We start from the raw sequence: 13132 nt of genomic DNA, 5'->3' as shown, positions 1-13132 counted from the left end.
ACCCCAGAGAGTTCCTACGTGTGAGCCGAGGCTCTGATTGGTGGCTTGAGATCATTTACTAATTCCAAATTAGCAGACATACTGGATGTCTGAAGGCGATGAGTCACAATAACGTGGCTAAAGTAAGTTGACCAGACCACACACTAGAAGATGATGGGACGACGACGTTTCGGTCCGTCCTGGACCATTCTCAAGTCGATTGTGAGAATGGTCCAGGACGGACTGAATCAATCGACTTAAGAATGGTCCAGGACGGACCGAAACGTCGTCGTCCCTTCATCTTCTAACGTGTGGTCTGGTCAACATACTGGATGTCTGCTTATTGACATCACTTACTCACCCAATATATGATTCCCTTCGCCAGTTACAGTCTTTAGATAAGCCATGGTTTGGCAATCGACCCCAAGAGACATTTCTGGATATAAAACACATTCTGATGGAGATGAAAAGTGGGTTACCATTCCATGGGAATTAGAAACAAGAAGAAAACTGGCGTCTTGAAAGAGTGGAATCCAAAATCTGATGTTCCCTGGTTAAGGAGCTGCGGGAATAGTCATCTGAAGACACAAACCCATCACTTAAACGAGTAGATTAAATGGTTGAAATTAGCAATTAGGAACATCAGCACCATTTATAATGGGCCCTAGTGTTAATATAAGAGGCCAAGAGAGAGAGAGAGAAAGAGAGAAAGAGAGAGAGAGAGAGAGAGAGAGAGAGAGAGAGAGAGAGAGAGAGAGAGAGAGAGAGAGAGAGAGAGAGAGAGAGAGAGAGAGAGAGAGAGAGAGAGAAGAGAGAGAAGAGAGAGAAGAGAGAGAGAGAGAGAGAAGAGAGGGAAAATAGAAAAGTGACAATGAGAAAGGGAGATGGGGATAATAAAAAAAGAGAGCCAAAGATAGAGGGGAAGAATAATAATAAGAGAGATTTTGAAGACGAAGGAAAGAGAGAAAGTGTAAGGAAAAGAGGAAGTAAGAGCCACAGAGATAATCGTGTGAAAGGGTGCTTTCTCCTTTACCAACAACTAATACTTTACGAAGAGTCTTATGCCTTCACGTAATAGCATTGAGGGAGGCAGTGGGTGAGGAAAGGCGTCGAGGCAGGAAGCTATAAGGCAAACAGCGAGGCAGGCAGGAAGGCAGGCCACAAGGCAGGCTACAAGGCAGACGGCTCAGTAGACCGGAAATTAACAGGTATTGCTAGTGATGATCTTGCAAGACGGTATGCCCTTGGAGCCGCTTCACTGATCCCAGAGTCACATCTTCCCTCAGTATACGTAAAGAATGTTAGTGGTCATATATTAAGTTAATTGTGTAGTGTATAAAACATGTAAATATATATATTCCTTCCGAAGCAGAGAAACTGAAGTTTTCTTGATATTAATCGTCTTTACAAAGCTCTGCGTATGACTAGTTAAAAGAAATATATATATATATATACACATATATATATATATATATATATATATATATATATATATATATATATATATATATATATATATATATATATATATATATATATATATATATATATTATATGTACTCACCTATATGTGCTTGCAGGATCGAGCATTGACTCTTGGATCCCGCCTTTCTAGCTATCGGTTGTTTACAGCAATGACTCCTGTCCCATTTCCCTATCATACCTAGTTTTAAAAGTATGAATAGTATTTGCTTCCACAACCTGTTCCCCAAGTGCATTCCATTTTTCTACTACTCTCACGCTAAAAGAAAACTTCCTAACATCTCTGTGACACATGTGTGTGTGTGTGTGTGTGTGTGTGTGTGTGTGTGTGTGTGTGTGTGTGTGTGTGTGTGTGTGTGTGTGTGTGTGTGTGTGTGTTAGAAGTCCGTCGTAATTGAGTCAAACTTACAAACCAGTTTCCAAATCAATGACATATATAGTGAAGTCACAAATCAGTGACTTCTATATATGAAGTCAAATATAATAGTAACATATAGAAGTAAAAAAAAGATGGGACGTAGAAAAGGAATTAAACAGCACCATTGTCCTCGATGCAACAACACCTTAATTGGATTTACAGGCTAAAAGTTCGTGTAAAGTCAAAGGGGAAAGAGTGAATATGTGTTCTGCCAGAGGGAAGTGCAACTGCTCAATTAATTATTCCATGATCCTCCTGCTTCCCTGTACAGTTTTCCCTGGAACACGAGGGTATTTAAGATTTCCATCCGTAACAATAATTGCTGAACCTGATCTCGTTAAATTACGTCGAATTTTGACGTATTTTTTACCTATGGGAAACGACTAAATTTACACGACAATGCCCCGCCAAACACACACCGAAACTACGACGTTGGTACAACGTTCGAACAAGTTTTAACACCTCCTAACCAGTTATAACAACCAATATAGCAAGTTGTAACAACGTTCTCATACGTCATATACACGTTAAGCGAAAATGTAAGAACTTTATTACAAGTTGTAACGAGCGGAAAATAGACAGTTTCGGTTTGTGTTTCCAGGGTATATGGCACCGGCTCACGAAATTTATATAATGCCACGTTTTATATTCGTAGGTCCCTGGTTCGGCTAGGTTAGGATAGGTTAGGATAGGTTCGGCTAAAAATTATGGATTGGAAAATTCAATTCTTGTAAAGTGGACTTTCCCGTGAAAAATTAAATTGAGCTTTTCAGAATTCATTGAAATTATCATTAATTCTGAGCTTGAATAATTGAACGTAAGTTTTATCCTAGCTATAAGAACGGTTAGGATAAGTATGAGTTGTTCTCAGTTGGCAGTACATGCAGGGAATGAGCTTGAATTCAATGAGCTCATTGAATTCAAGCTTAAGAATGTGCAAGGATTCCTCATCTCAACTTTTATTCAACTCGTCACAGAGGTTTCAGTGTCAATTGGACTCTCATATCTGAACATGAAGCCGTGAATGGAGTTCGCCTAAGTCACTTTCGTTCTTCGTGCAGGTGTGTGGCAGGTGTGTGGCAGGTGTTGATGGTGAATATGTGACTGGTGAGAGGTGGAGAGGCTAGACTGCATAGAATACCTCTATGGCGACGAAGAAGCATCATTGCTGGAAGCAGATATAAGCTCATTTGCATTACTGTTAAAAGCAAACAGGCTCAGTAGCCTCCGTTACTGCTGAAAGCAAACAGGCTCAGTAGCCTCCGTTACTGCTGAAAAAAATAAAGACTCAGTAGCCTCCGTTACTGCTGGAAACAAACAGAGCCCTATAGTAGCCTTCGCTACTGCTAGAAAAAAAATATGTTCAACATAACATATTCAATAGATTCTTTTTCATCGTCAGTATCTGCACAAAAAAAAGTGACCAGTATCAAAGTACTTTGCAAGTTGAATTATTCACCATATTTAAAACAAATGTATATTCATTTATGTACATGTGTATATGTATATATACACATATTCATTCCGATACATGTGTTTTTTTACATGTTTGTGTTCGTGTTATGGTTAGCCAATTGCAGAAATACTCTATATAGAGAGAACCAAGTCAAAATATACGACTGGAAAGGTGAAGAAATATCTTATTTTCATTATACGAGAATATATTTCTATATTTGTACGTGTGATAGCAAGCGTGACTGTGTCGTATGATATAATCTCGATAACAGGATCAATGGGTTAGTTTCAATACCCAGTTAAGATGACCGAAGAGGAAATAATCGATAACTTCTGTCTTCCAGAAATTAAGGTCCTCTCCTAAGATGGGATGAAAGACTAGAGCAATTGTCTTCTCCTGTCCGAATACAGCTCACGATCTCTTGTCGTTACAAAGCCTTCTCCATTTGTCTCCAGCCTGGAAGTGCTTGCACCATAGTCTCATATATCCTTACATACCTGAAGCCCGAGTCTCCTGTCGCTACAGAGCCTAGACCACGGTCTCCTGTCGCTACAGAGCCTAGACCACGGTCTCCTGTCGCTACAGAGCCTAGACAACGGTATCCTGTCGCTACAGAGCCTAGACCACGGTCTCCTGTCGCTACAGAGCCTAGACCACGGTTTCCTGTCGCTACAGAGCCTAGACCACGGTCTCCTGTCGCTACAGAGCCTAGACCACGGTCTCCTGTCGCTACAGAGCCTAGACCACGGTCCCCTGTCGCTACAGAGCCTAGACCACGGTCTCCTGTCGCTACAGAGCCTAGACCACGGTCTCCTGTCGCTACAGAGCCTAGACCACGGTCTCCTGTCGCTACAGAGCCTAGACCACGGTCTCCTGTCGCTACAGAGCCTAGACCACGGTCTCCTGTCGCTACAGAGCCTAGACCACGGTCTCCTGTCGCTACAGAGCCTAGACCACGGTCTCCTATCGCTACAGAGCCTAGACCACGGTCTCCTGTCGCTACAGAGCCTAGACCACGTCTCCTGTCGCTACAGAGCCTAGACCACGGTCTCCTGTCGCTACAGAGCCTAGACCACGGTCTCCTGTCGCTACAGAGCCTAGACCACGGTCTCCTATCGCTACAGAGCCTAGACCACGGTCTCCTGTCGCTACAGAGCCTAGACCACGGTCTCCTGTCGCTACAGAGCCTAGACGACGGTCTCCTGTCGCTACAGAGCCTAGACCACGGTCTCCTGTCGCTACAGAGCCTAGACCACGGTCTCCTGTCGCTACAGAGCCTAGACAATGGTATCCTGTCGCTACAGAGCCTAGACAACGGTCTCCTGTCGCTACAGAGCCTAGACCACGGTTTCCCAACCTTTACAGAGCTTGTCCAACCATTTTCTGTCATTACAGAGCCTCGATCACCGTCTCCTGTCATTACAGAACAGAAGATCTCTTAGGTAACGACCTACCTTCCCTCATCGGTGTCCTTTTTACTTCCCCTAATCAGGGCAAACTTGCCCTATCCAATTTCCTGCCAACTTCCTCACCATCTTCTCTATCCCACCTCCTTCCTCTCTCTCTCTCTCTCTCCTGCTTTCGTCTCTCCCTCGCGAAGTGCTATCCTCACTGCCCATCTTCCCTGTGTTGTGCCCTTATCATTAATAACCTTAGCACGAAGAGAGGGTTATACGAGGGGGGGGTGGGAGTAGGGGGGATAGGTCCCTGATGTAATTACACACACTCTGCCCCCTGTTGATGGATGAAGGGGCGGGCGTACCCACTCCCTACTGGGCAGTCCCGAGTAGCCTCCAGCATCAAGGGGGACTTCAGTGTAGCCTCCAGCATCAAGGGGGACTTCAGTGTAGCCTCCAGGATCAAGGGTGACTTCAGTGTAGCCTCCAGGATCAAGGAGGACTTCAGTGTAGCCTCCAGCATCAAGGGGGACTTCAGTGTAGCCTCCAGAATCAAGGGGGACTCCAGTGTAGCCTCCAGAATCAAGGGGGACTTCAGTGTAGCCTCCAGCATCAAGGGGGACTCCAGTGTAGCCTCCAGCATCAAGGGGGACTCCAGTGTAGCCTCCAGCATCAAGGGGGACTTCAGTGTAGCCTCCAGAATCAAGGGGGACTCCAGTGTAGCCTCCAGGATCAAGGGGGACTTCAGTGTAGCCTCCAGCATCAGGGGGGACTCCAGTGTAGCCTCCAGAATCAAGGGGGACTTCAGTGTAGCCTCCAGCATCAAGGGGGACTTCAGTGTAGCCTCCAGGATCAAGGGGGTCTCCAGTGTAGCCTCCAGGATCAAGGGGGACTCCAGTGTAGCCTCCTGCATCAAGGGGGACTTCAGTGTAGCCTCCAGTATCAAGGGGGACTTCAGTGTAGCCTCCAGCATCAAGGGGGACTTCAGTGTAGCCTCCAGGATCAAGGGTGACTTCAGTGTAGCCTCCAGGATCAAGGGGGACTCCAGTGTAGCCTCCTGCATCAAGGGGGACTTCAGTGTAGCCTCCAGGATCAAGGGGGACTTCAGTGTAGCCTCCAGCATCAGGGGGGACTTCAGTGTAGCCTCCAGGATCAAGGGGGTCTCCAGTGTAGCCTCCAGGATCAAGGGGGACTCCAGTGTAGCCTCCAGCATCAGGGGGGACTTCAGTGTAGCCTCCAGGATCAAGGGGGACTTCAGTGTAGCCTCCAGGATCAAGGGGGACTTCAGTGTAGCCTCCAGAATCAAGGGGGACTCCAGTGTAGCCTCCAGGATCAAGGGGGACTTCAGTGTAGCCTCCAGCATCAGGGGGGACTTCAGTGTAGCCTCCAGGATCAAGGGGGTCTCCAGTGTAGCCTCCAGCATCAGGGGGGACTTCAGTGTAGCCTCCAGGATCAAGGGGGACTTCAGTGTAGCCTCCTGCATCAAGGGGGACTCCAGTGTAGCCTCCAGTATCAGGGGACAGAGAACCTGGTGACTCCCTCGACCATCACATGAGAACACTGCCTCCTCGTCTTATAGACTTGAGTATTATGCCTCTCAATATTTTCCTACGAACGCAAAAAACAAGTCTGACTTATTGAGACTCATGCCAAAAAATGCGTCATTATTGCGTTTAACTATTTCGCGTTTGTAACTGAATGGTCGACCTCGTAAAAATTAGAACGTATTAGAAACATGAACCAAATTATCGACAAATGATTCATAATTAAACTTCTCCAGAAAAGCTTACTTAGAAATAATTTTTGTATTCCATTAAATAATTAGTATGCTTGCCGCCCAAGGTATAAATAGAGTGCATTTACAGAGGACGAGTTATCTAATTTCATCAAATTAAATTAAAAATGTCCTGTTGGAGTAAAAATATAAATAAATTCAATTCTTGGGGAACCTGTTTAAGGGTGGAGTAACATTTGCAATTTTGAATGCCTCTGTGGCACGGGTTCGACTCCCGCACTAGGCAGCAACAAATGGGCAAAGTTTCTTTCACCCTGAATGCCCCTGTTACCTAGCAGTAAATAGGTACCTGGGTGTTAGTCAGCTGTCACGGGCTGCTTCCTGGGGTGTGTGTGTGTGGTGTGGGAAAAAAATGAAAACAAGTAGGTAGTAAACAGTTGATTGACAGTTGAGAGGCGGTCCGAAAGAGCAAAGCTCAACCTCCGCAAACACAACTAGGTGAATACACACGCACACACACACACACACACACACACACACACACACACACACACACACACACACACACACACACACACTAATGACAATGATTATAGGGAAGACAGAAAACCACGAACTTACCTGTCAACCTGTAATTACCCTAAAATATATAACTATAATAAGTCACGAAAATGTGTCTGAAAATTAGTCCCACAACCCACACGCCTGAAAATGAAGGACAGAGGCGACGTTTCGCTCCGTCCTGGACCCTTATCGTGTATAGCATGAATGATAGTGGCATGAGAGCTGACGAAGACTGGATTGCTTTTCTTAACTTCTTATGTTCCAACTTTCATCATCTTTTTCCTTCTTGTCTTCCTTTCATCTGACCTTTCCTTTTGTTTTATGTATTCTACCACTCGATCCTATTATTAAGGGTATTTGGACAAAGTGAAACGTAGTTACTGTAATTTGGTTTCATATGTGCCAGCTGGTGGTCTAATTATATGTAATTTCGCAATCAGTGAATACATATATACGCACTCAAGAACGCCCCAATCCAGATCAGAGCATTTGTTTACCAACGGTTTCTAGGTCGCAGCCTTGCTTGGGTCATTAAATATAATTACTCTTTTAAAGGACTCATTCAAGCCCCCCCCCCCCCTTCTTAATGTACAGCTACATTTTCTTTCTAAACTACAACCTATTCATCGCTATGCGAATTCAACACCTTATGATCTACTATCCAAACGAAAGCCTCCCAGGAACTCTAATATCATCCTCATATACCATTTTCATTCAAACTCCCTTTCAATCTCCCAATCACTTCAGTTCACTTCCATTCCCTAACAATCACTTTAATTCTCCTTCATATCCACACTTATTACTGCTCCAATCCTTACCTCACAATCATTTCAACTCCCTTACTCAATTGGAGGTGTCTTCCACAACCCCCACAATCACTTCACTCTGAAATCCACACCTAGCACTCTTTTTCAGCCCTACAGTATCTTCCACTACCCATAACTCCTCACAACCCCACAACATATAACTATTCCCTCAAAAATAAACAACATGTACTTCTCCTCACAACAACCTATATTTCTCCCCACAACACTGAGCAAAAGTGTTATTCTCCTCTACATAGTGTTATTCCCCTCTACATCACACAGCCCTCACAGACACTCAAGGGCGCCTTGACCTCGCTCCATTTACCTGAACGACACCTGATTAGCAACTAATAAGAGGGCGAGGGAGGTAATTGGCCAACCTAACGAGTGTAGAGGGTGTTCAGGGTAAGGGTGGAAGGGAGTGTGGATAAGGATAGGTGGGGAATGGGGGGTAGGGCTGTCCCATGCTGTAATCACTCACTTGGGTCTTCTGAGTAGAGTGTACTGGTGTTTTGACTAGAGATAAATAATGGGTGACTTCGTGTAATTATGTTGCTATGCTTCTTTTTTTAGGGAAGAGAGAGAGAGAGAGAGAGAGAGAGAGAGAGAGAGAGAGAGAGAGAGAGAGAGAGAGAGAGAGAGAGAGAGAGAGAGAGAGAGAGAGAGAGAAAGAGAGAGGATGAGAATGAGAGAATTGCAGAGAAGAATTTCTGTATATTTCTTAACATCACCCCAAAACGTGTTACATTTCATCTCGTTTTTTAGATTAAATTTTCAACTTTTCTAATTTCATCTGCATCGACCAGCTAATCTTCTTAATTATCTCCATATCAAAGGCTCGTCTATCTTTCTATCTGACATTAGCTCTCTTTTATCTGACAGGGGATTCTTCTCAAAGATTTCATTTTGAATAAGATCAATATTGATTTCCTTAGATAACACTGATTCCTAATTGCTTTTATTGACATTTCCTGCCCGAGACTCAATACCCTATTTAAACACCCTTCTGCCTATTACCAATGCCGTCACTTATCAACGAGTATCAACTACTATGCAGAGAGAGTCATAATAACATGGGATGCAAATTAGGCCCCCAATTCCCACACTCCACTGAAATGATATGATGATGATGTTTCAGTCCATCGTGCATCCCTTACAAACCATTACGTGAGTAATTGTATTTTCACATAATACTCAAAAGTGCTCAGAGCATTCTTAAACATGTATATATCAATGAGATTTGGTGGATATAGATAGGAGCTGCCTCGTGTGGGCCAATAAGCCTTCTGCAGTTAACTACATTCATATTTTCTTATGTTCTTATATGAATGAGATTGAGTGGATATAAATAAAAGTTGCCACGTATGGGCCAGTAGAACTTCTCCAGTTACCTTCATTCTAATGTTCTTATCTTCATTCTTATGTTCATATGTTCATATCTTATGCACCCTAGTCATCTATGTTGACCAGACCATACACTAGAAGGTGAAGGGACAATGACGTTTCGGTCCGTCCTGGACCATTCTCAAGTCGATTGTGCGACAATCGACTTGAGAATGGTCCAGGACGGACCGAAACGTCGTCGTCCCTTCACCTTCTAGTGTGTGGTCTGGTCAAAATACTTCAGCAACGTTATTGTGACTCATCTCCTAGTCATCTAAGCTTCTTCATCTCCATTCCTGTTGATTTCCACTGTCTATCACTTCGCTTCAATGGTTTAATTGGCCTATCAGCAGTCAAACCTCGTTCACTTCATTTATTTCTCTCTTAACTACTGTGAGCTATCAACAGTCCCCATTAGGATAACATTATCGTACCAATGGCGTATGAACCATACAATTCACTATCATTCCGGCGTATACTAATTTAATGTCAAATAAATACATTCAGTCGTAAATGACAATAGAAACACATAACCGTCAATGCTGAATCAATTAATAATTCATGCATTTATAAAATTATTATCACGAAAACCCTGATATCAAAATAAACAATTTATTCAGAAATAATCATTCCAATGTCACTTAGTTCTACAGCAAATTGGTTATAATGAGATTAGTAATCAAAATACTCAATTATGCAAAAATTTGCAAATAGGCATTTTTTTCATAAATAGCTTGCAGGTGCATAATGTAGTAGGAAGAGCATGTATAGTGCAGCTGAAAAATGGTGTGAAGAGCATGTATAGTGAAGCTGAGTAGCAGTATGAAGAGGACAGATTAAACATCAGAAGCTGGATGCCAATACAGGGAAACACAGCTACGTATGTGAAGCTGACGAGAATCAGAAAGTCATTCATGAACCTACTGAAAGAAGCCTTTGTGAAGCTGCTTCATTACTCTTTCGAGACATATGTATCAATATTAGTTTACTTCCTGTTCGAGACATGAGTAATGCCTCACTGCCTGTTCGAGACATGAGTACAGGCTCACTGCCTGTTCGAGACATGAGTACTGCCTCACTGCCTGTTCGAGACATGAGTACTGCCTCACTGCCTGTTCGAGACATGAGTACTGCCTCACTGCCTGTTCGAGACATGAGTACTGCCTCACTGCCTGTTCGAGACATGAGTACTGCCTCACTGCCTGTTCGAGACATGAGTACAGGCTCACTACCTTGGCAAAACAAAGGCATGAAAACTGATTGATGACCTGAGCAAGAAATGCACATGAACACTGGCTGACGACCTCTGAGGAACACGTGCACAAATCCTGGTTCACAACCTGTGCATCAGATGCACAAGCATGCAAGCTCGCTACCTGAGCGAGACATGTGCATGAACTTGCAGGTCGTGTGAGGGGACGACATAAAAATTACACAAATTCACAAGAGAGAGAGGGAGCATTTAAGACAGTCGCCAACACAAGTGTTTCTCACGCTTTAACAAACGAATAATTTTCAGTGATTAACCAGCGAACCCATTGAACCAATGGTCATTAGTTCGGTGGAATTAGGAGTTCGCGACCTGATCGGTCATACATGGACATCTGAAAGTGAGAGGTTGCCATATGATCGGACCTGGACACATGTTAGTAAGAGGTTGCCATATGATCGGACCTGGACACATGTTAGTAAGAGGTTGCCATATGACCGGACCTGGACACATGTAAGTGAGAAGATGCCACATAACCGGTCCTGGACACCTGGTTATATGAGGACGCAACATCAGAACATTATGTCCACAAAGTTGTCAACAACACTTCATCTGTTATCCGCCTAGGAATTTGAACTCTCGTAATTTTCCAGTCCACTTACGTTCTAAACTTCTGAAGCAAACAAAAGTTTGTTCCTGAAGCGCTGAGTAACTTTCAATATATTAGTGAGCATTAAATAATTGTTAAATATGGGAAAACAATAACATTACCAAGTATGACAAAGTTTTAATTACCAAGTTTTAATTATACTATAAAGTCTTACCTCTCAGATTCTTCCCTATTAGTGACCACATGGAGAAGTATGATTTGGCTTTTTATTCCCCGCCTCTTTCCTGTTTTAGTACCTTTGAGCTTTTATATCAGTTGAAGTACACTTTCTGTCTCGTAGATGTGTGTGAAGTCTTGGACGGAAGTCAGTTCGGCAAGTGGCCAAAGTTGCCCAACCCAATTGGTTCGATTCTGAAGAGACAAACAGTAAATACACACACACATACATACTGTATTAAAGCGTTGTACCTACATTCCACATTGCCAAGACTAAATTACATTTCACAACCTGTGCGACAGATGCACAAGCCTGGTTTGTGCCTCGGAGAGGCTACGGGATCCGGTAAGTTCGGTAGAACTTCGGTTTCAACTCTTTTTACCCAGTCGTAGCTCAGTCGATTAAGGCAGTGTCTGGGATGCTCCTGGACGCAGGTTCGAATCCTCGTCACGGCCCTTGTGGATTTGTTTACATTTCGAGCTGTCATCAATCATCCTCCTGTTGTATTTTGCAGGATAAGAAGGCTATCTAAGTACACCTTGTCCATTCCTCTCAATATCTTGTATATAGTGATTATGTCTCCCTCTATTCCTTCTCTCCTCTAAGGCTTTGAGACTGAGTGATATGAAACATGAGCCAGTGAGAGTGTGAGTTAGTGTGGTGAGGTAGGTGTCATTGAGGGAAGAGGTAAGGTAGAGAGAAGTGAGATGAGGTAGCTGTAAGCGATGAAGGGTGATAGTTGTGATTGTAGGGAGGAGTAAGGCAAGGAGGAATGAGGTAAAGAGGGGCTAGGGAGGAGTGAGATGAGGACAGGGGGAGGGGGGTATAGACACAGTGTGTCTACCTCCCTAATCTCTCACACAATTACCACCAGCAAATGGATTAGTGGTGTAGCGAGGTAGGCGGAATATCCCCTCCCAGACCTGAAACATTGTTGCCCCATGCTGACTATAGCTGCTGTTAGCCCATGCTGAATATAGCTGCTGTTGACCATGCTGACTATAGCTGCTGTTGACCATGCTGACTACAGCTGCTGCTGGCCCTTCTGAGTATAACTGCTGTTGGTCATGTGGACGGGGAACAGTAGATGAACTTCAGCATGTGGACAGTATCTTCTGGTAGTCATGGAGACAGTAGCTATCACTGCCACAAGCAACACAGACCAGTGCCACAAGCAACACAAGCCAGTGCCCCATCCACACAGACCAGTGCCACAAGCAACACAAACCAGTGCCACAAGCAACACAAGCCAGTGCCACAAGCAACACAAACCAGTGCCACAAGCAACACAAGCCAGTGCCCCAACCACACAGACCAGTGCCACAAGCAACACAAACCAGTGCCCCAACCACACAGACCAGTGCCACAAGCAACACAAGCCAGTGCCCCAACCACACAGACCAGTGCCACAAGCAACACAAGCCAGTGCCCCAACCACACAGACCAGTGCCACAAGCAACACAAGCCAGTGCCCCAACCACACAGACCAGTGCCAGAGCAACACAAACAAGTGCCACGCGTGGAACACCCAGTTGGCAAGTATTTCTGAGAACAGGAATTCGGACAGTGTAAGAAAAACAGTATTTAAATTGCCTGAATTGGTCTCCGACAGGCAGAAAATAAATATGATTATAATCAATTTTGTAAATAATTTACTGTAAATTTCAGATAATACCCCGAATTATAAATATATAAACATTTGTGACTAAAATATTTGAATTTATATCTGTATCTTTCGTCTAACAGGAGCTAATTTATCTATTGACTATCAGCAGGTACTCGGATATTTATTTTTCTAGTAATATGTATACATATTGAAACTCAACATGTATCCGGCTATACAGAATACATTGTATTCTGTAGTAATTGTAATAA

General features: G+C 43.8%; 1 protein-coding gene across 1 annotated transcript; it reads right to left on the bottom strand.

Moving 5' to 3' along the window:
- Nucleotides 1-5004: 5004 nt before the first annotated feature.
- On the bottom strand, nucleotides 5005-12276 carry LOC138357646 (calcium-binding protein P-like). Its single transcript, XM_069314649.1, has 2 exons — nucleotides 12126-12276; nucleotides 5005-6209 (listed from the first exon to the last, which is right to left on the bottom strand). Exons 1-2 carry the CDS (start codon nucleotides 12274-12276, stop codon nucleotides 5005-5007), a joined length of 1356 nt encoding a protein of 451 aa, XP_069170750.1.
- Between the last annotated feature and the right edge of the window lie 856 nt (nucleotides 12277-13132).

Source organism: Procambarus clarkii, chromosome 79 (genome assembly GCF_040958095.1).
Source record: "Procambarus clarkii isolate CNS0578487 chromosome 79, FALCON_Pclarkii_2.0, whole genome shotgun sequence".
Lineage (NCBI taxonomy): Eukaryota > Metazoa > Arthropoda > Malacostraca > Decapoda > Cambaridae > Procambarus > Procambarus clarkii.
Note: the sequence above shows the minus strand (reverse complement) of the source record. Positions and strands in the feature narration are given on the sequence as shown.